At 40.7% G+C, this 27,188-nt stretch overlaps 3 protein-coding genes across 8 annotated transcripts in view; 2 read left to right on the forward strand and 1 right to left on the reverse strand.

The window, feature by feature from the left end:
• The window catches only part of si:ch211-214c7.4 (streptococcal hemagglutinin), a 30,270-nt gene extending 26,928 nt beyond the window's left edge, over nucleotides 1-3,342 (forward strand). For both annotated transcript variants that reach the window (XM_044191517.1, XM_044191518.1), the window contains one exon: nucleotides 1,866-3,342. In XM_044191517.1, the coding sequence (XP_044047452.1) occupies nucleotides 1,866-2,962 (1,097 nt within the window). In that variant the 3' untranslated portion in view covers nucleotides 2,963-3,342. The remainder of the gene's footprint in view (nucleotides 1-1,865) is intronic.
• A 524-nt stretch (nucleotides 3,343-3,866) lies between these two features.
• Nucleotides 3,867-11,419, reverse strand: lg3h19orf67 (linkage group 3 C19orf67 homolog). 4 transcript variants are annotated; one of them, XM_044191525.1, is made up of 8 exons: nucleotides 11,305-11,419; nucleotides 10,781-10,999; nucleotides 10,353-10,551; nucleotides 10,127-10,271; nucleotides 9,215-9,324; nucleotides 8,145-8,351; nucleotides 7,836-7,988; nucleotides 3,867-7,711 (listed from the first exon to the last, which is right to left on the reverse strand). In XM_044191525.1, the coding sequence occupies exons 2-8, from the start codon at nucleotides 10,959-10,961 to the stop codon at nucleotides 7,567-7,569; spliced, it is 1,140 nt and encodes a 379-aa protein (XP_044047460.1). In that variant the 5' UTR covers nucleotides 10,962-10,999; nucleotides 11,305-11,419; the 3' UTR covers nucleotides 3,867-7,566. The 4 variants fall into 4 exon arrangements, with proteins under 4 accessions (XP_044047460.1, XP_044047461.1, XP_044047462.1 ...); XM_044191526.1 differs by lacking the exon at nucleotides 11,305-11,419 and adding an exon at nucleotides 11,161-11,298; XM_044191527.1 differs by lacking the exon at nucleotides 11,305-11,419 and adding an exon at nucleotides 11,141-11,298 and having other exon boundaries at nucleotides 3,867-7,693.
• A 3,076-nt stretch (nucleotides 11,420-14,495) lies between these two features.
• Nucleotides 14,496-27,188, forward strand: part of pkn1a (protein kinase N1a) — a 52,509-nt gene continuing 39,816 nt past the window's right edge. For both annotated transcript variants that reach the window (XM_044191520.1, XM_044191523.1), the window contains exon 1: nucleotides 14,496-15,404. In XM_044191520.1, coding sequence (XP_044047455.1) covers nucleotides 15,384-15,404 — 21 coding nt within the window. In that variant the 5' untranslated portion in view covers nucleotides 14,496-15,383. The remainder of the gene's footprint in view (nucleotides 15,405-27,188) is intronic.

Here is a 27,188-nt window from a genome sequence, read left to right on the forward strand (position 1 = left end):
TTTTGGTTTCTGTTTTATTTAACGCAGAATTATGTGGTTGCCCTGAACTGGCATGGATTTGACTTGTCTGTTTACAGCTCTTAAAGAGGGAAAACAAGAAAATTAAGCATAACAAAAGAAATGTGGAATGAACTGTTTAACATGTTTTCATGTGTATTTATCCTAATACTTTTTACTGAACAAAGCTGATAACTGAAAATGAGTTTTGATTGTATATTCCTGTTTTTGATTTTGCTCTCCTACATTACGATACAGGCAATCGTCCTTATCCCCAATCACTCCTCGCACTTTTAATTGTACCCCAGCTTTTTCTTGTTTATCCATCTTTTGGAGTAATGAACCTTAAAACTTAAAATAAAGATTAGATTTTTACCATGATGTACTCTCTCACTGTACAGTTTTATTGAAATGGGAACTTGGGAGTGGAGTGTAAGGCATACTTATGGCCTATGGATCTGTGTGCAAGACAAATCATCCAACACAAGTGACATTCATTTCAAGGTCTCACAAACTTCCTGGCTCTATACATCTCATATTGCAGACACTTCCACTCAGTCAACCACGTAGCCTACAACCTATCATCGCGTTACTCTTGCCATACACTCATACATAAGTTGTGGCCTTTCCTTTGAAAACTGGACATGATAAACACTGGAACTCATGCCCTAACTCAAAGACTTCACTGGTCTGAAAACCACATAACAGGAATTAATCTACCGTGAGTTGACCATCCACGCCACCAGACCTTCTCATCCCTGGATTGAACTTTGGCATCTCAAGCAGTAAAGAAGTTTGACATCTCATCGTCCAGCCTCAAGGACCCAATCCTACCCATTCTGCTGCTACTTTAATTTCCCTCCAGTCCACTGTGGGTGTGTTGCTGTTTTAGCTCTTTTCTACTGCCTTTTTTTTCCTCCAAGTGTTCTTGCTGCACTGTTTTACAGCACTGTATTAATGTTAACTTATGCTTATGCATGTCACTGTTGCACAATGACTTGACTTTCATTATATTACTTTGGATTGGTTTGATCAGGGTCAGCCAGATAGCTTGGCTCTAGGACTTGATGTACTTAGGTTGGAATAATGTCTAGCCTTAGCTTGATTCCTTCTAAAGCCAAGCTATGATTTTAGTTTTCTTGTGATGTTGGATGTCTATAAATGCATGGAGAGCTTTTGCATGTATCACTGGTTGACTAACTATAAACTCCATTCAGGGGTGATGACTGTTTAAGCTCACAATAAGCTTTTTTTGTGGTTGTTTGTCTCACCATAGTTGATAGTGATTGCATATACAGGAAGTTGGCTGCATTTTTTTAAATTTTTTTTATTATTATTTATCTATTTTTTTGCACAAAACAGTCTTTCTTTTCTGGGTGTCATTTTAAAAGATTACATGTAGGGGGGGGAAAGAAAAAAAAAATCACATTAGGTATACACATTGCTCTCTGCAGAAATTTCCCTACCCATGCCCCAGCCACCACCCCCAGTCACCTCAGCTTGGGTCACTAGTTTCTGGTGTGTTCACAGTTTTACACAAATGCTGTGGCTCCAACCCTCTGAATACTTAGCATGCTGTATCTGTCACTACTGCTCAGCTTTCAAACAATGTCCCACTGTCAGTTGTTCAAAGTACAAAACTACAAATATTTGCTGGTCAGTTAGGCTACTGGTAGACCTTTTGGGCTTGGCTTTACAATGCTTCCCCTTTTCCTTGAGCAAGTATGAGCCTCTAAAAGGCCACCCCTTTCCCTCTACACCCTTCTGCTTGTACTCACACTGCACTGCTGTCACTGTCCTGCTGCCTGTGATCTGTTTTATAACATCACGCTACTGTAATCTTCCTTCCTGCTACCTCTCACACACAGGCTTCACTGCACTACCGCACCCTCACCGCTGCGATCGCTCAGCATACCCCAGAACCTACTGTGATATCGTCAAACCTCACAGCGCCTCAGTCACCCCGCCGAAGCTGACCTGTGCTGACCTCCCACCCAGGAGCCCCGGGCAGCAGGCGCTGAGCCCCCAGCTCCGCCGGTTGGAGCAACACCAGAGACAGCTCCTGGAGTTGCAACAACGCAGGGAGCAACAGAGCAGGCCGCTGGAGGAGGCGGAGCAGGAGAGGAAGACGAGGGAGGAAGAGGAGCAGAGAAAAAAGAAAGAGGAAGCTGAAGAAGAAATAAAGAGGAATAAAGAGGAGGTGGAGAGGAAGATGCAAAAGCAGGCAGAGAAAGATGAGGAAAAACTGAGGAAAGAGGAGCTTAAGCAGAGGAGAGACCTTGAACTGCAACTGCAGCAACAACAACAGGAACTGAAGCAAAGACAGCAAATCATGCAGTGGCAACAAGAGTTGCAACAGTCTAATAAAGGTCAGACAGTGCTGCTCTCCCCTTCCTCTGGCCTCTGCACCATCTATGAAGGCCTGGAGCATAGTGATGAAGAGGAGGCTGAAGGTGAAGAAGAGGGAATAAAGGAGCTCAACTCCACTAAAGAGAAAGAGTCCAGACAAGAGAGAGACAACGACGACTGTGAAAAGGTGACATCAGATGAAGACAAACATCAAGACTCTTCACCGTCCACCGAGACCCCTCCTCCTCTCGCAGACTCCCCTCAGACACCCGGCAACCCCTCCCAGGATGGAGGCAGATCCTCCCCTTGCTCTCCTGAGTCTCCAGAGCGGCCTCCACCCCTGGACCTTGACTGGGGGAAGAAAGTGGACATAGTCCAGCAGCTGATCAATCAGACCCTGCTGCTGAACAGAGATGGCTGCTCCTCCCTGCTGCTGCTGCCAGGGGGCGCAGGAGGCACACTGAGCCCCCTGGAGAGCAGCCTGTGGCCCAGCCTGCTGCCTCCACTCACCCCTCCCTCTGCCACCGTCACCTCTGTCAGTAGTTTCTCCCCAGAAGCCACTGGGAGCTCCCCACAGGGAGAGTGGACAGTGGTAGAGCTGGAGACACATCACTGAGGGGCGTGATTGTGTAAGATTTCACTCACACACTTTAAATACAACATTGCAGTACTGTTAAACATTAATAACACTCATACAGGGAAGATGACACAAATGCTATACTGGAAGAGGCACACAACAAACAAGGTGATATACACGTGTGCAGAGCAGCCCACATTTACTGTGCTGTTTACACACATTTAAGCAAATTAATATATTAAGATCGCTTAGTTGATGTCCAACACATTGTACTTAATGGTAAAGTGTTTGTCATTCCTGAGTATTTCAGAAAAATAACCTGAGAACTCGGTAATTACTTTGCATTGTTAGACAATGTATCACAGTTCACAATGTGTGTATTTAAAAAAAAATAAATAAATAAATAATGATCTATGATAGCTCTGTAGGTAGGCCCATTAACTTTTGGTGCTGTTGATCAGTGGTTCCCATCCAACAAGGGGTCACAAGATAAATTGGAGGGGTTGCAAGATAAGATAGAAGAGCAGAAAAAACATTTGTGCTACACAGTTTTTACACTTTGGGGGGGGCTTTATTCTGATCTTTGCTCCCTTTTTTTTTTCTTCTAAACTACTGAATTCTTTTTAACTACTGAATAAATGTACCTATTAGGGCTCCTAAAAATATTCAGATGCAGCAATAATCATTCTGTAGTTGATCTGGTCACAACCTGTAGACAGATGCAACCTGTGACAAGGAGGCACAACTAGATGGAGCTTTGTCTCAAGGGGTCATAAGGTAAAAATGTTGGGAACCACTGCTATAGTTCCACTTGAGAGAGACAGGGATTTCTAACTGTACTGTAAAAACAAGCACATACAACACAGAGACCACTGCTTGGTGGTGCTACAGTTTTACAGCAATTGTTGGCTGTTTTCTCCAAGCATGTACTTTGTTTGATGCAAAAAAAAAAAAAAAAAAAAAAAAAAAAAAAAAAGATTCTTGCCCTGAATTAAGACTCTCAGGTAGAATTTATCCCCAGGCTAGCTACCGCCCCTGACAAAGTAAATTTTTGATTTAGGACATACAAAGTTGAGGATTGGATTAAGGTTGCGGTCAAGGTAAGTCAAATCACTGAAGCAGGTCATATTTGTATGTAGACCAGGATTTTATAAATACTGAGGTCTTGGGTCCACGTTCTCCGCTATGCACCCCTCTATTTTATTTTTTATTAATTGGATTTCTCATATTATATTTATTCAGTTAACTGTTAAATTGTCTGCATCACCAAAACATTCTGACTACCAAGCAAAATGCAAAGTGTCAAGTATTTAGTCATATCCTTAGGCCTGTTGACTTATTCTTCAATTTCCTGATCCTTGTGTACTGATGTATTGAGTAGTTTAATATATTTTATGAAGTGGAAAAAAGGGTCAGAACATGTTCATAGTTCCCAACTAGTATGAACTAGGGGAAGACATGAAGATCCAGTCCTAGTTTTGAATTAATTTTTTGTTGGCCTTTAAGTGGTCAAATGTGATCAAAGTATATTGAGTACAGTAAACATACTGGAATCAGCAAGTAAAATGTAAGTTTTTAACTGTAGAATGTAAGCTACCTCCAGGTTGCTAAAAGTCCCAAATTCACTACAAATTCCACAATTACCAAGGACGTGACCTCATTGTCCTCAATGGTAGCGATGACGCTGCCTAAGAGTCTCTACTCAGGGCGAGAAACTCTCTGGTGCTGCCAGTGAAGAACCTGGGTCTCATCTCTGCCACAGAAATTCAAATAAATAAACAAACACAACATGACACCACAGAGAAACTCAGCACCTCTCTCACCTCACGCTCGATATCCTACACCACTGCAAACAAACTTTACACTGCTAGACTATTACATTAAAAATCTTAAAAAATGACTGACACAATCCCATGATGCATCAATGCTACGGACTAACAGGGTTGGAACTGCACACTTTCTTTCATGCCAAATCTCTGTTCCATGGAGACACATACACACCGACTGTGCCAAATGGCCACTATCAATCAAAGGTAAATTGATAGATTTGGTTGTTTTTACTTTGTGTTTCTTCATTTGTTGCCCCTTTTAATTGAAGCCATATCTGTTTTATACATGGTGACACACATCCTTTCCACCTTATTTTAAAATGAGAATACACTGAAGACGTCAGATTCCCAGATTTCTTAGATTGCACTTAATCAAATTCCGAACATCAAGTTGTACCAATTCAAATATGCTGATTATAGAGACACTATGGATGGGTAAGTTAAGCCCTCTTTTATGACTTACGTAGGTGTAGTTTATTTGCAAACTGAGGTCAAATAAATGTATTGATTAGAGATGAAGAGGATCATCATATTTTTGACAATGTGAGCATGCGCTTGAGCATCACTACATGATCTCAGTCTGAGCCATTTGGATCTTAGAGTTCTTACCAAAGGGCAGTACGACGTGTAAACATTTCCCTTTGAAACACTGGAGTTCGACACCAATGAGGTTTTAGTTATGCACGTAGACTTGTGTTGCTGCTGCTGAAGATTTATAGAAAATGCCTTTTATGTTCACCATCACTGCGCTGTAGCCCCATATTAACTTTATCCGTATGTGAAGTCTTTCTTGGGTTCTCATGCTCTCATTTTAGATGTTATTTCAGTCACAGACAGACAGATGATAGCCAGTTATTATACAAGGCCTTCTACGCTGGTCCAGTACACAGATTTTACATTTCGACGACTAACTCTGGGTTTTTACCGATACTGCTGTGAAGGTCAGGAGTCACTTTATTGTGTGATATGAGGATGATTATTAAAAGAGAGGGAAAGCTGGGAGGGTTCAACATCAGGTTATTCTGAGTATTAACTATTATTATTGAAACTGTGATGCGCTATGGTATGGATGTGTGTGTCTCAGTGGTTGTAAATGTTTCTGCTGTACGTTGATGTCAGTCTGTTGTCTGGATACGGTGTGTTTCAGTGTTTACGTTGAGCTTTGCTGTACGTTGAGAAATGCCGTAGTTTTGACCGTTTCTTCCCCTGTAAATCCAAATGAAGAGCACAGAAATGCTAATCAGAAGAATTTGACATGAATTTCCACTCATGACCATTTAAATATTTTTTTTGTATTTAATCAGCCCTGCTCGCCACTGTTAAATAATGTAATGGCTTAATTTTGTTTAATAACCAAATAGAAAGCTGAGGATAATCTGATCTGATAATCTGCATTCAGTGCTTTCACATTAAATGACTCTTAAAACAGATTTCCCAGTTGATTCCAGTAACTTCCCTTTACCATCACCTGCTAGTTTGTGCACGCTCTTATCAAAGCCTATGTGTAGCAACTGAAAAGCAAGCAGGCGTTTATACTTATGTATGTTTGCATTCCTGTATCGCCAGGCAGGACATATTATGCCCACTGCATTTTTGACAAAGCTGGACTTTATTTTAATGTGCTTTCTTCAACTTGTCTGTGTAGTGTTTTTGTAAGCATTTGTGTGTGTGTATGTATATATTGTTTGATGACTGCTCACTGTAATGAAGGGAAACTTCTTTACTTTTCTACTTTAGAGATTTAGAAGTATAGTAGCCCTTTAAGAGTCCTATATAGATTTATATTGAATGAAGGATGTTGGTTTTAAATGGTATTTTATTCTTTGTTGTAAGTAAATTGCCTTCTTATTATTCATTATGTTCAGTCAACAGAACTGATGGGCTGAATGGTTACGAGGTCAAACTGAACACAGAGGACTGAACTATGAGTGAACGCATTTAATTTGTTACTGAAGCTCAAAGTTATTTAAGTCTCACGTTTTGGATATTGATTTATTGAAAATGAAGTGAAGCCTGTGTGAACTAATTTAAATGGCTTGATGAACCTATTGAAATGAAGTAAATGGGCACTCTCACTTGTGAAGCCCAAATCATGGCAGCTTGTTTTAAAGTGTAAAGTTTTCCTTGTTTATTTGGACTTTTGGAAAGACAGAAATCTGTGTGTGTAATTATTTCAATGTTTCATGTAAATAAAATGTTTTTTTGTTTGTGTTTTTTTTAAACAACTCTTCTGGACTTCTTTACAACACAACAAAATGCTCTTTAAAAATTTGCAAACTGGTAAAGAAAATAAAACTTAATATTTTTACAAACATATAAAAGCTTTTAAAACTTACAACATTAAAACACAACAGAATAAAGTGACAAAATACTGTACATCAGAGTTAAACAGACTCATCACAGTATACAGCATAAAACTATTTTTACATAACCTGACTTGAGATGATAAAACTTTTTTTTTTTAACACTGGTCAGCATATTATGAAAACACAAGCTTCTTCAGCTTTAAATGTGGAAAAACCAACGTGTCCTGAATGTATCACATCACTCTGGCTGAAAGTGTCACATTTTACAGTCGTGGGATGCAATTGTGATTCCAGCGCGGGCGTTTCTGCTCCGGCATCCAGACACACATGAAACCAGATGTTCAACGTTGAATATCTTAAACTCAACGACACATATTTGCTTAATAACTAGCAGGAGGATTGATCTGCACCGTCCTGTGAGATATAAACTGGTCCAGTCTCCTGCCACGTGCTGTATAGATGTCGAATGTGCACTAATACGCACATCCTCCTCCTCCAGGGCCTGACATCACTCTGCTGTCTGGTGAGACAACAGCAGCTGTTGCAGGTAGTCTGTAGCACTGCAGCTGGATGGCTCATCACTGCCCAGAAACAGCAGCCTGTGATAGTTGGCCTGAGGAACCTCGCACATGATCCTGAAACAAACATACAACCTAAGACAACTGTTGCTTTAGTTATCAGACATACTGATCACGGTCTGTTTTACACTTTTAACATGGATGTATGGATGAATCTACTTAAGCAGAAGCATTTACAGAGAAACGTAAATCAGTATACCAGTCATCGATGTCGTCTGTGTCGGGGTCAGGGTTCACCTGCACCCACTGACCGATGGACCACATCCTCACCACGTCACCTTGAGAGACACCTTGGCTATCCCCGTCAGCCTCTGCGTGTGCGTTGGGAATATCCTCGTAGCACAGGAAGTAACTGAAAGAGACATTGGGGCGTTGGTAATAAGAGATAAACAACTGTGATGTGTATTAGCAATAAAATGGGTTATGTGATATCAGAGGAAAAACTTTATTTTCTGTTACATCTACTAGTAAAGAAGAAATAGAGGGTGGAGAGATCATCCAGACTCACTACTCTATGTCGCCGACTGCCTCCCTCTCTCCACCCTGCTCTTCATCTGTCTGCTGCTGCTCGTCTCCGAGTCTCTCCACGTTCCAGCGCATGCGTTTGTAAAGGCCGGTGTCGACCCGGGCCAGGTACGGCGTCGGCTTACAGTAGAGGAACATGGTCAGCCTCAGTCGACCGAGCTGACTCTGACCGATGCAGAAGTGAGACACGCTGGGAATGCAAACGGGAGAGCGGGGGAGAGTAAGGCAGTAAGACAATATGAAAACAGACTATCGTAGCAGCACAGGATTCAGCTGGTAGCAAGAATAAGAAAATAAAATAGAAGCATAAAAATAAAACAGAAAATGCCAATATAAATGGTAGAATCAACACTTGTGATTATGCTACCAGCAATATCAAGCAACATGTACGAGTAGACAGCAGGGAATGTGACGTAGTGATTACATTTATTGTATTTATAATGTGGGAACTGAAAAGCCTCAAAAAGATTATAGGCTTGTGCAACTACACTCTGCTTCTAGAGGTCATTTGCAGATATTTAAAAAGGCGTGACTGAATATAACATTTGGCTGTGTAAATGTTTGTAGCTATGCTAGCTTTACACAAGCTCTAACTACAGGAGGATTAAAGCATTTAGAGGATCATTAAGTTTCCTCTTATACAACCTTCTTTTCCCTGATAAAGGTTTTACTGTAACAACAAACAACTGTGCTGTGATTTACATACTGAGAAAACTGAGGAAGAGACAGATACCTGGCAAAAAGCTATAACAACAAATTGTTGAAAGTTGATCCTTCCAGCAATGGTTTGATAATGTTCAGGAAATGGATTCAATGGAAAAAATGACCCATGTTTTGAGGGGTAAATGAAGGATTTGACAGAAATTAGGAAAAAGGTGGTTAATTTACATGGAGCCAAATGCTGCATGAGTAAATAACCATTTGAATATGGGATAGTTGAATATATATATATGTATGTCCGACGGCCCATGAAGACCTTTTGTTCTGTTGCGTTGTGTCTTAGTTAAGTGTGTTAGTAGAAACGTGTATGTTTGTGTGTGCGTGTGTACGTACCTGTTAGGCTCGGTCTCGTCCAAACAGAGGAGACTGTAGTTGGCGTAGGTCAACACCAGCTGCTCCAACCTGTCACACAGCTGCTGAGAGAAGTCCAACAGCTGCACGCGCTACACACACACAGAGCGGACGTTTACAGTCAACTTGAAGCCGTTAAACTACGATGTTTTCATACAATGAACACAAATGTCCTTCTCATTCAGCTACAGATACAGTACCCCCTTTGTTCCAACGTGTGGATCAGGGACACATCTAAATGATTCTGAAGCAACAAACCAACTGTACGTTACTTATCATCATAAATATTACATCGTCATATATCTGTCAAGCACTTTGCATTGCAGGAGTCTTTATGTGATTCATTGTTGAAGTGATAAGCCAAAGCCTAATTTTTCAATTCCCAGGATGCCATTCAACAACTTTTAAAAGAGGGTATTAGCCTGTTGTGTTCAATCCAAGCTAGGCATATGAGCATTTAAATGCTAGCTAGCTAGAAAACTATTCTGAAATTTAAGGTGTGTCTATATTAACAGGAATACCTGATTTTAAACAGTGCTCAGATCTGAAATAAACATGCATTAATGTAAGGCATATTGCCTGTAGATAGCTGATGCATACGTATATTTTCTCTCTTACCTCTAGTGGTGTCTAACCAAGCAGTTTTGGTCTTATTTGCCCAGATTTTGAGATACTGATTCTGCTACCACTCCAATACAATGGAGGTCAATGGAGCAACATGTCTTTCCATGTCGCGGTTACTCTGGATAATCCACAGACCTCACAGAGATGATTTTTTCAGTAGAAAGTAGTTCCAAAACCTGACCAAATACAACCAAAACAACTATCAGCATGGCTACATACCACTAGTGAGAAAACATGCCTTTTAGTAAGTTGGGTGAACCAGCCCTTTACCCTTGTGTAGATGTCAAAGGGCAGAGGGGTGAGCTGGGACACAGTACTCCTAGTTGTGGATTCCAGGTGGTTAAAGTAAGGCTGACAGGTGTACAGGAAATTTGGCACTGCAGCAGCAAGAGCCTCACTCTCTAGATGACCCTGTCTGCAAAAACACACAATAAAATCATAAAATAGCAGAAATACCCAGGTAACATTAGTGCATTATAACTAGCCAGAGCCCTACTCATTGACAAGGCAGTCCTGTAAGTCATCTGCTTTGCTCATGAGGAACTGGAGCTGCAGCTGCATGGACTGGAGGCTCCTCTCCATCCATCTGATCTCCAGAAAGCTGCAGGCCTCACAGTCACAGCTGCAGGCCGCACGATCGCCACAGGGTGGCGCCAGAGCAACGTCAGCCAACAACGACAGTGGCTCCTCCACCTCTGAAACACACATTCATTTACATCACAGTAACAGAAAAAAAAACAGAAAGGAAATTAGCCTTCTACTCCACTATGTACATTTCTAAATACAAATAATTAACTAATGAATTTAAAGCGGTGGTGCATGGGAGGCTCGTGGTTGTTTTAGCAAAAGCTGTAACATCAAATGTGTGCTCACCAACGGTGAATCAGTGGTAAAATTGAGTAATATAGGTTAAAAATTTGACACCTATGTTTTCATTGCATGTAGGGGATAGTATTTGGCCTCCTTGTCCGGTGTTTTGAAGACTTTCCATGCAGTCGGACTCCTTTTCACCGCTTATGTCCTCCTGCAGGCCCCCAAACGCATGTTGTCCTGGCGGTGAGTTTGACGTGAGCTGGACCTCAACCTGAACTTCAATATCAGTCATGCTTTCTGCTGTAGATACGTTGGTATTTCTTAGGAAACCTGGTGAAAATAAAACGCCACATTAACTGGTTTTACACCATACATGGGCTGTGAACTGTTTGTCAACTGTTAGCTAACTAACGTTAACAAACTAACTGTGGCGATGCTAGCAACACATCCAAGTTTTAGCAAAGTAACAACCTGAGATAACTGCTGCATACCAGTCGGCTAATTGGCGACTTGACCAAATGAATCCACAAGATAATTAAAGATCCCACTGCACTTTGTTCAATTAATAACGTTTTAATAACAGATTAGCTAACTTTTACATTAGCTACCTAGCTAGCGGTTAAGCTAACTGTTACCTTCTTTTGCGGCTTGCAGGGTGTGAAAGGTCAAAGGTCACTGCTTCTCTGCGAGAAAGAAAAACAAAATTAAAAGCTTTTTTTAATTTTTTTTTGCTTTTGTTTGGGGTCTTCAGTACAAAAAAACGTAAAAACAAATATATGGAACAAATTTACTTTTTTTTGTATTTTTAGATTAGAGCTAAAACTATTAGCTCCTTGACTAGCTAGCTAATCATCAGAAAAATAATTGACAACCGTTTTGATAATTGAGTAGCATTACAGCTTAGGTCTTTTCTCAAGTGTGAGGATTTGCTGCTTTTCTTTGTTTTATGTTGTTGTAAATTGAACACGTTTTGGTTTTGCACTGTTGGTTGGACAAAACAAGTTATTTAGAAATACCTTAACACAAATTACTGCACTGATGCAAATACATTTATGTGCTTTCATTTGTACAAGGGAAAAAAATCCTTTTTTGGAAATTTTTCACAAACCAAGTTGTAACTATTTAGTAAAACCCCTGCTATTCAAGATGGATCAGATCACATCTTTAGTTATAAACGAACATAAATGCATGTATTAAGGCAGTTTATTAAGCTGCAGGATATCTGATTTTGTGTATTGTTTGTCTTTAAGTTTTGCGTGCCTGACATAATGATGACATGTGAATGTAATACCATTTAGGAAAAATATAAAGGTTATGACAGCCTCAGCAGAAAACGATCAAAATGTAATCATTTTAACATAGCCATTATTGTAGACCTTTAAGTAGCCCTGAGTATTGAATAACATCTAGGCCTGTAACAAATACCCTAATTCTAATAACAATACGAACATTTGCATAATTCACTCTTTGACATGCATGATATGACACATTTTGATAAAGTTTTTAGTAACCAATAAAGACAGCATTTGCAACTTATCTTTAACAGCATAAATTTAGTTTAATTTAAAAAATGTAGTTCTCAAAAACTGAATGTAGTCCTATCAGGATAACGGGACAAAAAGGTGATCGGGACATCTGGTCGTCTGGTCATCATGAATAATTACCACCCTCTCAACACTTGACATCCACAGATTGAATCAGTAGGTGTGGATACATTTTGCAATGATCTCACAGAGTCGTCTTCTTTTCTACTCACTCACAGCAAGTTGACTCATACTCAGTGCTGACTGTAAGTGACTCAGCGTTTTTCATTTTATTGTCAGTTGTGACGGTACAGATTTTCATGTCATGTAGGATATGTAGTGTGTATCCTGGAGCGTTGGGGTTACTCTCTGTTCCTGCTCCCTTCCCCGTCTTTCAGCCGGCTAATTTTCATTATGCAAATCAGTTATGCAAACGTGGTCCAGTTCAGCTTCTCTATCAAATCTACAAACGACACCCACTCACACCACCATAACATGACCTAACCCTATTATGAGTCTCTCTCTCACACACCAACACACACAGGCCATTTCTGTTGAATGATGTGCGTTGGAGCATATTTTATTGACAAAAATACTCTATGTAGCAGACTTCAGACTTGAAACTTTTAATCCCTTTCAACACCCAATTTCAGTTGTTAACTCTTTGCTTCGTACTTGTATTATTTTTACAATGAGGCTTTTTTTTTAAATGACCACAATGGCCGAAAAGACTGTAATACGTGTTTAGATTCTGTTCATGTTACTTTTTATAAACGTTGAAGTCAATGAAAGTAGAAGTTCATTGAGAGGATTTGCTATAACCAATATAAATGTCACTATTAGCAGCATTGAAAGCAAAATGTTCAATTGATGTGTCATTTTAATGGTCAGCATTTAGGGACCTGAAAGACTTATTTTCATCTTGCATCTTATGAAGTGACTGAACTTTGACTTGTCCTCAAGGACCCGAGACTTGACTTGAGACTTGCTATGACAAGACTTGACAGTTGATTTGGATTTATCTAAACTGACTTTAGACTTGGACCTGCCCCATTGAACTTAAAAAACATCTCTGCTATTTAGGCTTTTATTGCTTAAATGCCCAGAATACAATTAGAGGACAGTATAAATATATCTGGGGTTGGGTTTTTAATGCCTATGAAAAATCTTTCTGTCTACATAGGGCTCCTAAAATGGTTCCAAAATCCTTAACTGTTTTTCACGATGGCATCTTCAGTCTCCTCAACACATCTCGCTGACAACTGCAGCACCAAGACCTCTGAAAGTGTCAGAAAGAGATCTGAAAGCCATGCAGGAAAATCTTGTAAATGTATCACTGTGGGACCAGACTGTTTCAGTCTTTGGTTCAGTTTAAAACAGGACATAAGGTTAAGAATAAGAAAAACAGCAGATAATAACTTTTTTTATTATTAACGCCTGAAACACAGATAGATGCTTCAGGCCAAGAGCAGCCATTTAAAGTCCTTTTGATTCCAGGGAAACAGAGAAGATTGTTGTCTTTTCTCTTTGACAACAAAGTACATTTACTCAAGTACTGTACTAAAGTACAATTTTAATCTACTTGTACTTTACTTGAATATTTCCATTTTCTACTACTGTATTCTACTCCATTACATTTCAGAGGAAAATATTGTATTTTTAACCATGAATGGCTCTAGTGATGGCACTGTCGGTCGGTCCACCACTTTGCTCCAGACTGAAACATCTCAATAAATATTTGATTAATTGCCATGAAATTTGGCTGTAAACTACAACTCGATTACACTACATTTACTGTATCTTATAGCTACACCTGTAGTTACTAGTTGCTTTGGAGATTAAGATTTTACATACAAAACATATGATCAGTTTATAAGATTAAGATACATTGCCATAGGTTAGACAACACAACTTCATGTAAAACATTTAAAATGAGCTCCACCTCATCCAGCTACAATATTAAAATGCTGATTATCAGTAATAATAATCCAACAATATATATAATGACAGTTTGCCATTTTGCATAATGAGTACTATGTTGATCATTGAAGTACATTTTGATGATCACATTTATGTACTTATTTAAATAACGTTTTAAATTATGACTTTTGTAACCGATTGTTTTTCCACTCTGGTATTACTACTGTCAGAGAGAGTAGCACCGTGTTGTTCTCATTACATATTCAACAGTTGGCTCATTAGAAGTTACAGTTGACAACGAAAGCTAGTGCAGGTCACATGATACATCCGGGCGCGCCCCCGCCGCCCAGCCGTGGACCAATGAACGCCCGGGCGGCACAGCTCGAGCGTCGGGAGCGCGCAGCGGGGTCTTGCGTACAACTGGTGTGTGTGCGCTCCTCTCCCGTCAGTTACCCGCTGTTTGAATGTGACGAGATGCCGTCTTCCCCCATCCCGTGTACCGCAACGAAAAACGTATTTTTTTGTTTGTGCGTTTTTGACTTCAGCTAACGGGATACTTGATGGACACATTAGCTTTCTATGATCCCTCGTTTTTGCTGTGTGAGCGGCTTGTGGCGGACTGACAGGCGGCATTTTTTTTGTGTGTGGCATGTGATACAGACGAGAGACTGAGGCGTGTTCGTGTCTCACGGATTGTACCGGGAGGAGAAGCGAGGGAAGAAGCGGCTTTCTTTCATCGTGTGCTGTCCGTGGATGTGACTTTATCACCGCTCGGGTTCAGCAGGACATGACGGAGGAGCGCTGCCGGTGGATTTTATGGGGCTCTTGCTAGCTGTTGAATGGCAAGATGAACAATGACTCTGGAGCGTCATAGTTTTGTTTGGTTGCTGTTATGCGAATGACTTATGTTGTGTTTTTTAAAAAACGTGCAGACAGTGAACGCATTTTGAATCTTTTGTGAAGTGAGGGCTAACGTTGGTTAAACACAGGGAGGATCAGTTCAGGCGCGGCCAGGCGAGCCGACAATGCGGATTACCTCTTGACTGTTTGCCTTTGTGTCAATACAGGCTGTTTGTATAAAGTTCAGATAGCAGCGGTCGCAGGACAAATAGCCCGTCCTTTCTGCAATTATCATTTTATTTTATTTTATTTTATTTTATTTTATGATCTTGGAAAGGAGACAATACGTTGACGTGAGGTACAAATCCCGCATGTGCACAGGTCGTGTGTGAAACTGCAAGCTGACTGAAAACAGAGCAACAGGGACAACGATGGCGAACGACTCTATACAAGTAAGTTGATGAAGTTGGATGCCCTGCAACCTGCTTGCATGGTCTAATTGAACTTGTCTTTATTGACCTGCAACCTTTTTGCCTTGAGCAGGATCTTGGGTGGTCCTCTGACTCTTCCTCTTTATGTCTAAATTGATTCTTTAAACCGGTGGTTTCCAACATTTTTTTGTGTGCTTGCGACCCCTCATCACATGGCCTCAGTTGTGAGCAGTTCAACCAAAGAGTGATTTTTATTCCTTCTCAGATTTGACTTGAAAGATTTTATTGGCTGTAGAGGTAAAAGTAGTTCATAAGCAAAAATTTAAAATGAATCTCACCTTCATCTTGTGTCCAAACCCCCAAGTTTTTGAACCACAGGGTCAAACCACAGATAAAATACAAATCCATTACAGAACATGTTTGTATTGAAATATAACTACAAAATTACATTACTGTACGGTGGTCAAGTCACCTCAGTGGGAAGACAACTTAAGAAAAGCACCATCATAAGATGCATTAACAAGGCTGCCTGTTTGGGTGGGTCAAATGTTCCTGATTTGCAAGGGGGGCTTCCTTGTCCTTCCCAAAGACCTTTGGTGTCCCTCGGACCCCACTGTGAGGAACCACCACTCAGTTGAATTGGAAATGGATAGTTTGTCTCTTGTTAATAATGTATGATGGGACACTTTCTGGTTTTGGAGAGGGCTCGTGCAGAGAGCTCCAGCAGTGCTCGGCCACCTTGGTGTGGTTGTATTGTATTTGCCATGATGTCCCTTGGTGTAACTGTAGCTTTGTGCCTTCAAAGTAGTGTGTGTGTGTGTGTGTGTGGAGAAACAGAGTAAAGGCAGGTGCACGCAGGCACAATAGTGGCGTTTGTTATAAAACAATGCACATTACACACACCATTCCCAACTCCCATTAGGCATTACTCCACTCCTCCATGAAAGCATTAATAAGGAGGAAGAGCGCTTACTTCGCATTTCACTGGGAATAGCTGTGCGCTGAGGGAAAACACCCACAATTTCCTGATGTAGCATGTAGACAATAGGTTAACTAATCTTTACTTTGCTCTTAAGAGTCACTAAGCTTAGAGTGACACTATCACATAAAACGTCTGCGTGACATTTATTTTGAAATTGTTATGACAGCGAGCGTGAGGGGGAATGAGGAGGCAGATGAGCATTATGAAATTCATACCACTGAGCTTAGTGAGCCATTGTTCCTGTAGAGCTTGAAACGCTTTGACATTTAATTCTAAGCAAGTGCCGTGTATCAGCTGACATGCAAGTGTGGAGTTTAGAAATACAGGTACTAGTGCTGTCATGCAGGGGAAGCAGGTTTATATGCCATACCTGTTGTTCTGCAATCATACATTCTTGTTTGCACTTGAGGAACCCTGATGTCATTCAATTGAGAAGGAAGTGTAGGCATTAAAACAGGAAACAAGCGTTGATATTTCCTATTATTAGAAGAAGCCAAGTGAGGAACAGGTGCACGTGAAAATGCAGAAGTGGGAATCAGTTTTAAACTAAGAACATACAAGTTAAAAAGGGCTGGTTGCAATGACAAATGGCTGAAAATGTCACATTTACGACCTGTTTGAGTGTGTGTGTAAGAGTTCCTGACGTCATAAAATGCTGACTAAACGCCTCCATCAACCATTACACCCATACCTTTTCCTTACCATTGCATTATAAATGAGCAAGGTGTGATGTTCATTTCTGTTTTGATACAGGCACACGTGAGAATTCATGTTCTCGCTGGATTTAGAGGGAGTTGCCTGGTGACACAACTTGTCAACCTGTTGCTCAGTCTGTTGTCCACGGTTCACTCAGCATGTGCTCCTTTCTGATTCAAGACCAAAAACTAAAAATCTTTAATTGTTGTGGAAATCAGTCATCGTGTGTGGTTTGTTAAGTATTTGTCCTCAGGTCTGTTCACAGCTTTAGCTTTAACATTTTAGAGCCGCAATAATTAGTCAATTCATGGATAAGTCAACCAACAGAAAGTAAATCGGCAGCTGTTTTGATAAGTGATAAATCGCTGAAGGCATTTCCTAGCAAAAATGCCAAACAATTTATTGATTAGCCAAGAAAATAATCGGCAGACTAAATAATATTTATATTTGACATGTCTCTGTACACATGGACAGTGTCTCCACTGACTGTTCCTTTTATCAGTTTATCAGTTTTTTTTCCTCTTTTAATTTGCCTCAGGAAGTCATGAACTCCAGCACGTGTCAGCAGTAAAATGAGCCACAGTCTGTGTTTCATTATGCTGTTGTGCAGCATGTTATCTGACTGCTTTTTAAAAGCTTTGTGCTGGGTTAGTTTGCCACTTTAACCTGGTCTAATTCTAGCTTTGGTGCCTTAATGTTCCCAGGCTAGACATCTTAGTTACTAAGCAGATGTAAAAGTGCCTTTACACTGGCTCTGTGTCAGAAATCCTCATATGGAAAAATGGGTTGGAAAATCAGAACAGATACAACTAAATGTATTCATGCCTCGTTAGTTTGCCTGCTCCAATTACCAGTTTGAGAGATGTCATTGATTTGAAAGTTGTATATTTGAATCAACCAATGAGGCTGGAGCTTCTCAATGTTAATCTGCTCACACCATGAAGCCAGGACTGCGATCATCAGCAGACAAACAGCAGTACCGAGGTGCTTGAAAGCAGTTTTGACATTTAATTTTTTTTCCATATGGGTTGCTGCTTGTGTTTGTTTTGGCCAAGCCCTCAGGAGGTTCACAATAGAGAAGAATGGTCAATGAAAGAAGGAAAGCAAAAAGGAAAGATTGAGATGGACAGAGCTTAAGGTCTCCCTTTGATCTCTGACAGAGGGGAGGGGGGATGCTTTCAGTGTCTGCTGGGTGGGGGACACTGGACACCTTTATCCCCCTCTTTGTCCACAGAACCTTTCATACTAGTTCAGAAACAAGAGCAAATAATTAGTTGTTACACCAACACAGTTTTCTTTTAAAGCATGAGTTGAATTTTGCTCTATTCTGAGTTAAGGTTCTGCTGTGACACTCATGGGATGTTTTGTTTCATCCTGGGAATCAGTTTTAAGGTGTCAAGTCTTGCCTTGAGACCCAGACTCAACAGGTGGAGTCAGGGCTGAGTGTCTATGTAGCTCTTCCTACGTGCAGATGCACCTGAATATTATGTGTCCTGCTCTATAGTAACAACAATTCAGACTCCTTTTTTTATAGGTTTAAGGACTACAGACCTAGATTAATATTTTCAAAAGAGTGTTGTCCATGTTTTTAAAGTTCCCTCCAGACACGTTTTAAAGTATGTAAAAATACTCTGCTAAGATTAATGTTTTGTTAAACTAATGTAGCCTCGAGCCGCTCCATTAAGCAGAGATGAGGAGCGGGCTACAGGCGTCTGGTAAGCTCACTTCTTTCTAACTCCACACCCCCGGATTTGTTTCATTTTCAAACTTGTAGTCTTCAGCCCCAACGCTGACTCAAGTGACATCACTTGAGGCAGTTTATCAGATTTTGTGCAGCTCCCTCTGGAGCCACAAAAGGCTTTATACAACTTTTGTCAAATATGCAGTAGTACTCCCCAAGACGTGTAAACAGACTTTGATGTGTGAAATCGGTGGAGTTCCCCTTTAAGCTTCAATTATTGTAGATATGAGGCAGGCACTGGAGCTCTACACCCTTCCCATGGCATGCCATTTGTTTGCCCCCACAGGAAGACAGCCCCAATAAAAGTCTGAACCCAACTGCGTCACACTTCCTCATAAAGGTTAGAGGGGAGACAAGAATGGAATAGAAGGGTGGGGGTGGGGGTGTCACTTTTCTATACAGTAAACTGAGGGATCTGGTGGTTTTTGCTTGTGTGACATGTTTTGCACAGTGTCTGTTCACTGGAAAAGCCCAGACAACTGAGACACACTCCAGTGGCTTCACAAAATGTACTTGAGCACAAATGCACATACTCACAAACACACAGATATAACAACTGACACACACGTACAGAGACAGACACTCCAGGGAATGCATAGGAGTACTTCCCATAAGCCTTACCATGACGTAAGGAGACAGCTATGTGCACAGAGTAGGCTTTTCTCAGCGCTGCCCTGAGGCCATGTAGGCAGACAGAATCCACAATAATGCACCAAGACCAAACAGTTGAGCAACTGGAGACTTGGAGAGAGAGCTAATATTCTCATTCATTTCTATGTCAGGCATCTCAGTTTAATATACAATGTGGTCTAACAGGACTGTGTACTTCCTATCATATGATACAATCTCTCACATGAATAATGCAACTATATTTAGGCTTGTAACCTCATAACCTCATATTGGCTCTACTGACTGTCTGCTTTATGTTGTCTGACCCTCAAGGAAATTATAACATTTATACAACAGCTACCAACACTGTGTATAATGGTTTCTTAAAGCTAATGAACATAAAGAGGAATCAATGAGAAAATACCGTCTACCATCCACCTGCTAACCAGCACAGTTAGCTATTGAAACCAGTTTGAGGCGGAATATAGTCAAGATAGGAATGCGCTCACTTCTGTCAATTCAATTCAGTTTTATTTATATAGCGCCAATTCATAACAGAAGTTATCTCAATGCACTTTTCCTGTAGACCGTACTCTTTATAATATGTCTACAATTTTGAAAGGCAGCATTATTGTTTCTTTCAAACTGAAAACTGAATTTTTTTAATTTTCATGTGATGATGACCAAAAGGGCTCTCTATATAGCCAGCGCTGTAGGAGCAATCTATGTTGCATCTAAGTGTTGGACACAGTTAGGCTTCTGTCCTCTGACAGGCTTTATTCAGTGTCTCCATATGGTGTCCACATTACAGTAGCTCATCTGTGTCCCAGTTAGCCAGCCAGCCAGTCAGTCGCCATTTTCCACTGCAGGGCTAAGATACTTCTTCGCTGAAAACCGCTTCCTGCTGCAGCCGAAAACGACGCTCTGAGAACGGTTCGAGTGAACCAAAACAGTAAAGTTGCAGACCGGACAGCTAAACAATGAACCGAAACTCTGTAAAGCCAAGGGGAGCAGCAGATTCGGGTGATAATTCTCTGTAGGTTCACCACGAGCAACTCCTTTCACGTTGCCACACTGTTTTCACAATGTCAGTTGGTAAATTGTTGTTATAAAAATATCAGGCACTTTTAAAGCCACTTCACGTTTAATCCTGTAAACTAGCGGTGTTCAAACATCTTTCCCTGTGACCTGGCCATTTTGGAAATCACTGCTGTAGCTGGATCATTGCTGCTCTGATGGGAGCAGTTCAGATGTGGGTAAAGCTTTGCTCGGGCCAGAGGGTGGAGGGTAGAGGAGGTCTAAAGGGCATTATGCTGATGAGGAGGCTCTACGGCCGCAGCAGTACAATAGGTTGTATTGTCTGACACCAGCAGCCCAGATCACATTCAGTTCACTGTGAGTTCATTTTCCTCATCCTGGCTGGAGCATGTTAGTGACCACACCCTAACCAACCAACCAACCCAGCCAGCTGCCCACCCTTCAGGCTGGATAGTAAAGCCTGATACATCAAGTGTGGTTAATGGTGTTCAGATTGTTTTTGGCGGAGGGTGTTTGAGCTTTGTTGTTTTTTACATGAAAACTGAAATCCCATGTGTATTTAAACCATGCTTGTTCTTCAGAGCCCCTGCAGCTGTTCTAAGCTGATGTTTCTCTTCATGGATTTTGCCCTGTTTCTTTATCTCTCGTTCACATCTCGCCTTCCCTCTGTGCAAACAGCCCATAATTCTCATGACCTCATAGCAATGTACCCCTGCATTCCAGCTTCAGATGGACCCCTCCTTCTCCCTAGACACACACACACACACACACACACACACACACACACACACACACACACACACACACACACACACACAGGCCAGCAACACTGAACTCACACACTGTCATGACATCACCTGGCCAGTGAACCCCATCAGCTTTCTGTGAGAGCAGTGGGAGGGCTGGAAAAAGCAGGAGTGGTGGAGAGGATGTACAGGAGCAAGTAGGTCAGGGTGGGTCACTCAGCCAAAACATAAATGCAACAGACGTTTTACTGCTCTGCTCTGTTTTCCATCCTATGAGGCAGAGTAGATTACATATGCTGAAGTACAAATTTGGGACCGCTCCCATGGTTTAGTCTTTTGAAGTTTCATTATATAACGGCAGTAATTCCTCACTTTCCCTCTCACATGGCGTGTCAACACCAGCAGCCTTGCACTCTGACATACCTTGACCCTTGACCCCTCCTCATTATTGCAGGGCCCCTGGGCCACATATATCGATCCCAGCCCCATCGCTCAGTACTGCCGTGCTTTCTAAACAGGCACTCAGCTGGGTTAACTATCTCTGGAGCTGCTGGAGGATTGTTGCCTAAATTGACAGCTTAAAATGCATGTTGAAAAACATAGAAAGTGTGTTTAACGTGTAGTTATAGTGTTCCCTTTATTAAACCAGAAAATCCGACAAACAGGATGAAGAATTTATTCAAGAGATAGATGCTGTTGGTGATAGCAGTTGAAAGTCTAGGTGATATTCATGCAGAAAGAACTCATTTGATTCTCCTCCCGTGAACCTCCCAGCTTGACCAGTAAATAAACAAAAGTGTTTAGTCTGCCTCCAAATACAGTGCGTGTATAACCCAACATTGAGCTTTCAGTTCTTGCATAAAAAGCAGTCAAAGATGTGTTGTTTTTTTAGTAGGTATAAATCAACAGAGAGCATTATGTTGTAATCCCTGGGTGGGGTTCGTTCACTTTGGAGAAATGTTCTCTTCCCCTAATAGAACAAGATATTTCAGGACATACAGTATAAGCTGATGCAATATTAGAGCTATGGTGACACGTTTACTGGAGAAATAATCAGGAAACAGCATATTTTGATGGGGATTTAGTATTAAGTATGTGTATTTATGTCTGTATTTCATTGTTATTGCTTTAATAGGGTGTTCATGAACAATATGTGCAGGACTTGACCAAAAAACTGTTAAACAGTCCCCCTCATAGTTTAAATCTAGTTGTTCATTTTTGACCACCTCCCACACAACTAAGTGTACAATGTTCTCATCCTTTTGCACGCATCACGGTGATTCAAGCATTGTGATTTCCCCCACAGCAGGAGGTCGGCTGGTAAACAGTCCATGAACAAAGCAATATCGGCCAACTTAATGGGATAAACTAGGCATGGTTCCCTAGAGCTAACACTGCAACGAGAAAGCACAAGTGCTGATATGTGTAAGCCTCATTAGTCAGTCAGGGTGATCCCTCCATATTAAAAGCTTGGCTCATCAAAATGATTTTATCTGACCATGTTAAGGATAATTTGACCCCCAAATTTGACACCAGTCAACTGCTGGTCCATCTTGCATGTGGTTGTTAAGCTTTATTACTTTACCATCCAAGTTAATAGTTAATAAACCATAATTTCAGGTCTGTTTGTTTTGTTCTAAAAAAATAACTTTATAGCCTTTAGACCGTGTCAGTTAGTGTGGCCAGTGGGGAAAAAAGTTTATCTTGTAATTTAAATACAGTTTTTTTCCCTTGCAGGATGGTTGAGTAATCTCTAAATAATATCCCAACCCTCCGTTCCCGGGTTAAACCAACCTCACTGTCCCAACTTGGGGACTTTGTCACTAGATTTAGCGACTTTTCAGACCCTCTTAGCAACTTTATTTCTAAAAAAGCAACTAGCGACAAATTTAGCGACTTATTCAGACCATCAGGGAAAAGTAGAGAAATATATTCAAATATATTATATTGTAATTTATTCCCATGCATGCTGCAGCTCTTCTGCCAACAGTGTCTCTCTTCTTCTCCTCTTCCTTTGTGCGCAGGAAGTCAGTGTGTGCGGCAGCTTCACTCTTTCACTCCGGATCTCTGGATTAGGATGTTACAGCTTGTAAATATGTAAATAGTTTGTTTGTGCTTCTCTCTCACTCTTTCTCTCTGGATTAAGATGTTACTACAGGTTGTAAATATGTAAATAGTTTGTTTGATCTTGTAAATTTTTAAATTGTTCGTTTGATCTTCTCCCTCCTCCCTCCGTTTGTAGATTTTATTTAAATTTATTTTACATTTTTACTTCAAATACACGATGTCCCTGTAGTGAGCATGTGATTATTTGGCCAAAGATTTCCCAATCTGTCTTAAATTAAGGTGATCGCTTCCCTCACTGTACTAAGATGTATGCAAATGAGTGTATCTGGTGACTTTTAGCGACTTCTGGAGCTAGTGCTAGCTACTTTCATTGGGGAAAAAAGTTGGCAATTGATTTGACATAAACATGTGTTCTGTAGTGTTAATTAACGTTCTACCATCTTGAGTGACTCCATATAAAAAGCTGACAGACTGATGGTGGAGTTTCTCAGTGCCATATTGTGTGCAGTTTTAGAAGTTCTGTGGCCTAACCATAGACTGTATATATACAGATGGACGACGCGTCAATACTTTCTCCCACTGTACAAAAATTAAGCCAAAATATCCCAGATACGGGTGCTGCCATCTTGCGCTGGTGACAACATTTGAAGCCAGAGTCTGCGCAGTAGTGATCGGGGTTGGAGCAGTGGTATCGAGGTCCCGTCCATACACCTGGCCGACTCAATCGTGACGTGAAACCCCCTTTTTATAGCGTCAAATAACTAGAATCAAACTTATCAGAAAAATGAACACTTAATAAGAACGTAATAACAGCGTAATAAGAACTACCTAAACCGACAGAAACCATCTTTGGGAAAAAATTTGAGGTGTACTTTTAGTTTGGCTCATCCGCTAACATGGAGGGTGCGGGGTTTATGACCTAGTGTCAGGATGTGGTGGCCTCAACTGTTTTTAAAATGATTGGTGACCAGTTTAAAATGGAAAAAAGTGACAACAAATTGTTGCATTATAATGTAAGCAAATGGTGGAAACAAGCAGCAAAAATGTCATACTGCAAGGAAAGATGGTGGTGGAAGGATGCTGTGTAATCTCTTACTGTGACCACAGAACAGGCTGCAACTTGTATATGGCAGATACGAAGATATATAAGTGTAAGCATAATGCTGCATCACACATTATCTGTAATGAAGTAAATACATTAGATAATCAAAGTCACATAATCTATAGCGTGTCACAGAGGCCATGTTTAGAATTAAAGTAACAGTGCTCCTGTGCAGTTATACCCAGAATTTTAATGATAGCGCATTAGTCAGTTAAGGGGCTGACACCAAAAATTGACACAAACGTGCAGTGTTTTGTTTATACTACGCTGGGGAAGTATAAATTTGCTCATACACTTAAATGCTACATGTTGTGTAATATACTGTAACAACTTTCAGAAGTATCTAGCTTTAGTTTTTCACTAATTTAATGTTACTGATTGGACAAAATAGAATTGAATTGTAAAACCAATGTTCACAAACTAAATAGAATTTGTAAATTTTCAAAGTAATGTTTAGTAGGCAATAGGGATGTGTAAATGTGATCATATCTGTATTGTGCAGTCAGATTAAAGCTGGTTTGTGCGATGCAGCAATGAAGAAAATGTAGACTAAGGTTCCTTGTTTTTGGGAATATTGTAAACCGTTTGGAAAAGGCGTTCCAGGAAAGCTAGATTTCCTGTGTTCATGTTCAGCAGTGTGTTGTCCACTGTATAGCCCAAAAGATACCGGATTTTTGAGGCTGATACCGATGTTGATATTTTCGAGTTTTAAAAAAAGTCCAGTAACAATATATTGGCTGATTTGACATTTTACAATTACAGGACTAAATCAATAAATCAGTGAGACAGAGCACTCTTATTCACTCTTACGCTGAGGGAGAGGCATGCAGAGTTAGAGTTCCTAACATGAAAAGTTGTTGCCAGCAGGAACAATTCACAGAGGTAAGTGGTTGCAATGGCCCCGATCTAGTTACCAGGGGCAACTGAGCAGTTTCTCCTGTCAAGCCCTGTAGTAATACACCCCACTCATTTAAGAGTTGCTCAGCAGCAGTCGTCATTGTCCTTGTCCGTCGCTGAATGATTGGCAGTTCTTTCCTGGCTGATCTTTACGGTACCAGCGACCTCACAGTGATGATGTGTTGGAGGGAGTTTTACATTCACACCAACACTTGACAAACTAATTTCATTAGTCGTATTTCAGTGTAGTGCTGTAGTTTTTCTTACTTCCACTGCTGTGTCAGAGGCTTGTGATACATTTCTATGGAAACATTTTCTGGCCTCTGTAGTGCATCCTGACCAAACTCCCTCTGATGAATGGTTCTGGAGCAGCAGCAGTCGTGAGTGTAAAGTGATCTACCATGTTGCCCTCCTGTTATCTTGCCCCTGTCCTCCTTTTTTTTTTCCTACCCTCCCGCTATCTCTCCCTCCCTTCTGTCCAGGCTACGCACCAGCTGCTCTCCTCCTCCTCTCCCTTCTCCCTCTTGTTTTCCTGTTTGGGTATGGTCAGACCTCAAGAGCTATCCTCCACTGGGGATAATTAGAAGGAAAAGACTTTTGCTTTAAAGTGATGTTGTTGCTGTTAACCAGCCTACGGCCAAATACACCACACACTTGCAGGCTAAACACAGTTACCTTACTGAACAACTTCACACTAAATTATTACTGTCTGCATCTCCATCAACCTGGTCTGTGACTATATATAACTGAAGACTGTTGGTGGTTTGGTGCATTTCCACAAAACATTTTGTACATGTTGGAGACTATGGCTGTGGCCATCTACAAATAATACAATAGATCACTGTATGATTGCTTAATTAAACGGGTACATTTAAAAAGAAAGTGTGTTTCATATTTGTTTTGACTGAGTAAAGTAAGAAAACATTTTCTTGCATGATTTTGATAAGATCTTCATAAATACAGTCTTTGTCAATGTTGATGTGTATGGTGTGTGTGTGTTTGTGCGTCATACACGGAGGGTGTGACTTGTAAGATATAAATAGGCTCTGGGAGTTATTAAAGTCTCCCCTCAAACAACAGTCCCTCTCATTAGAATGGGTTGGAGATTGAGTTAGACTGATAACATTTGGCCTACTGGGAGGTCCCCTGGCTTGGGCTGAAAACTCAGGCCTGGATGGGTGGTTGGATGGTTTGGTGGCTGGGTGGAGTTACAGTCAAAGCACTTTGAATTAAATCAGTTCAAAATGTAAAAAAGACTTTATTATTTATTTATTTATTTATTGCATCATTGTTATTATTATACTGGATATGTTGAGCGTCTCTTTCCACAAAGAACAAGAATTAAGAAGTGAGCGTGCATGGTCTGTTTATGTGGCCACTTTTTACTGTTTTGAAAGCAACATTATTTGAAATTAAAATCAAGAGTGTACAAGCACTTATCTGTGACAGGCTACATTTGAATATAGCAGTAAAGCTACCTGCAGCAGGTGTTGTAGGTCCATCAGTCAGACAGAATCAGAGATACAGACACAAGTTTAGTTTTTCTTAATATATGAAAATATGTGAAAAAGTTGTATAAAGCCTTTTGTGGCTCCGAATGATGATGTGATGTCACTTGAGTTAGCGTCGGTTTGGGCTGAAGACTACAAGTTTGAAAACTGAAAAGAATTGGTGGTGTGGAGTTCGAAAGAAGTGAGCTTACCACCGCTCTCCATCTCTGCTTGAGACCAGCAGCTTAGAAGCTACATTAGCTGCTACTAGCATAACACTTGAAGCTCTGGCTGAACTGTCGGCAGTGAAGTGGCATTGTGCTGCAAAAACAAATTTAGTCAGGCTTCTTTGAACAGTATGTGTTTGCAGATTCAACAAAGTGCTGCGTTATGGTTTCCTGTGTGCATTCCCACCGGCTTGCAGTGTAAATAAATGA

This window comes from Siniperca chuatsi, linkage group LG3 (assembly GCF_020085105.1).
Source record: "Siniperca chuatsi isolate FFG_IHB_CAS linkage group LG3, ASM2008510v1, whole genome shotgun sequence".
Taxonomy (NCBI): Eukaryota; Metazoa; Chordata; class Actinopteri; order Centrarchiformes; family Sinipercidae; genus Siniperca; species Siniperca chuatsi.

What these genes read in the sequence shown, in the direction of transcription:
- lg3h19orf67 (XM_044191525.1), bottom strand. Translation starts at nt 10,961, where the DNA reads ATGACTGATATTGAAGTTCAGGTTGAGGTCCAGCTCACGTCAAACTCA. An exon ending in TACATGCAATGAAAACATAG is followed by an intron (nt 10,552 to 10,780) that starts GTGTCAAATTTT and finishes TGTGTGTTTCAG; the next exon opens with AGGTGGAGGAGCCACTGTCG. An exon ending in GCAGTCGGCGACATAGAGTA is followed by an intron (nt 7,989 to 8,144) that starts GTGAGTCTGGAT and finishes TGTCTCTTTCAG; the next exon opens with TTACTTCCTGTGCTACGAGG.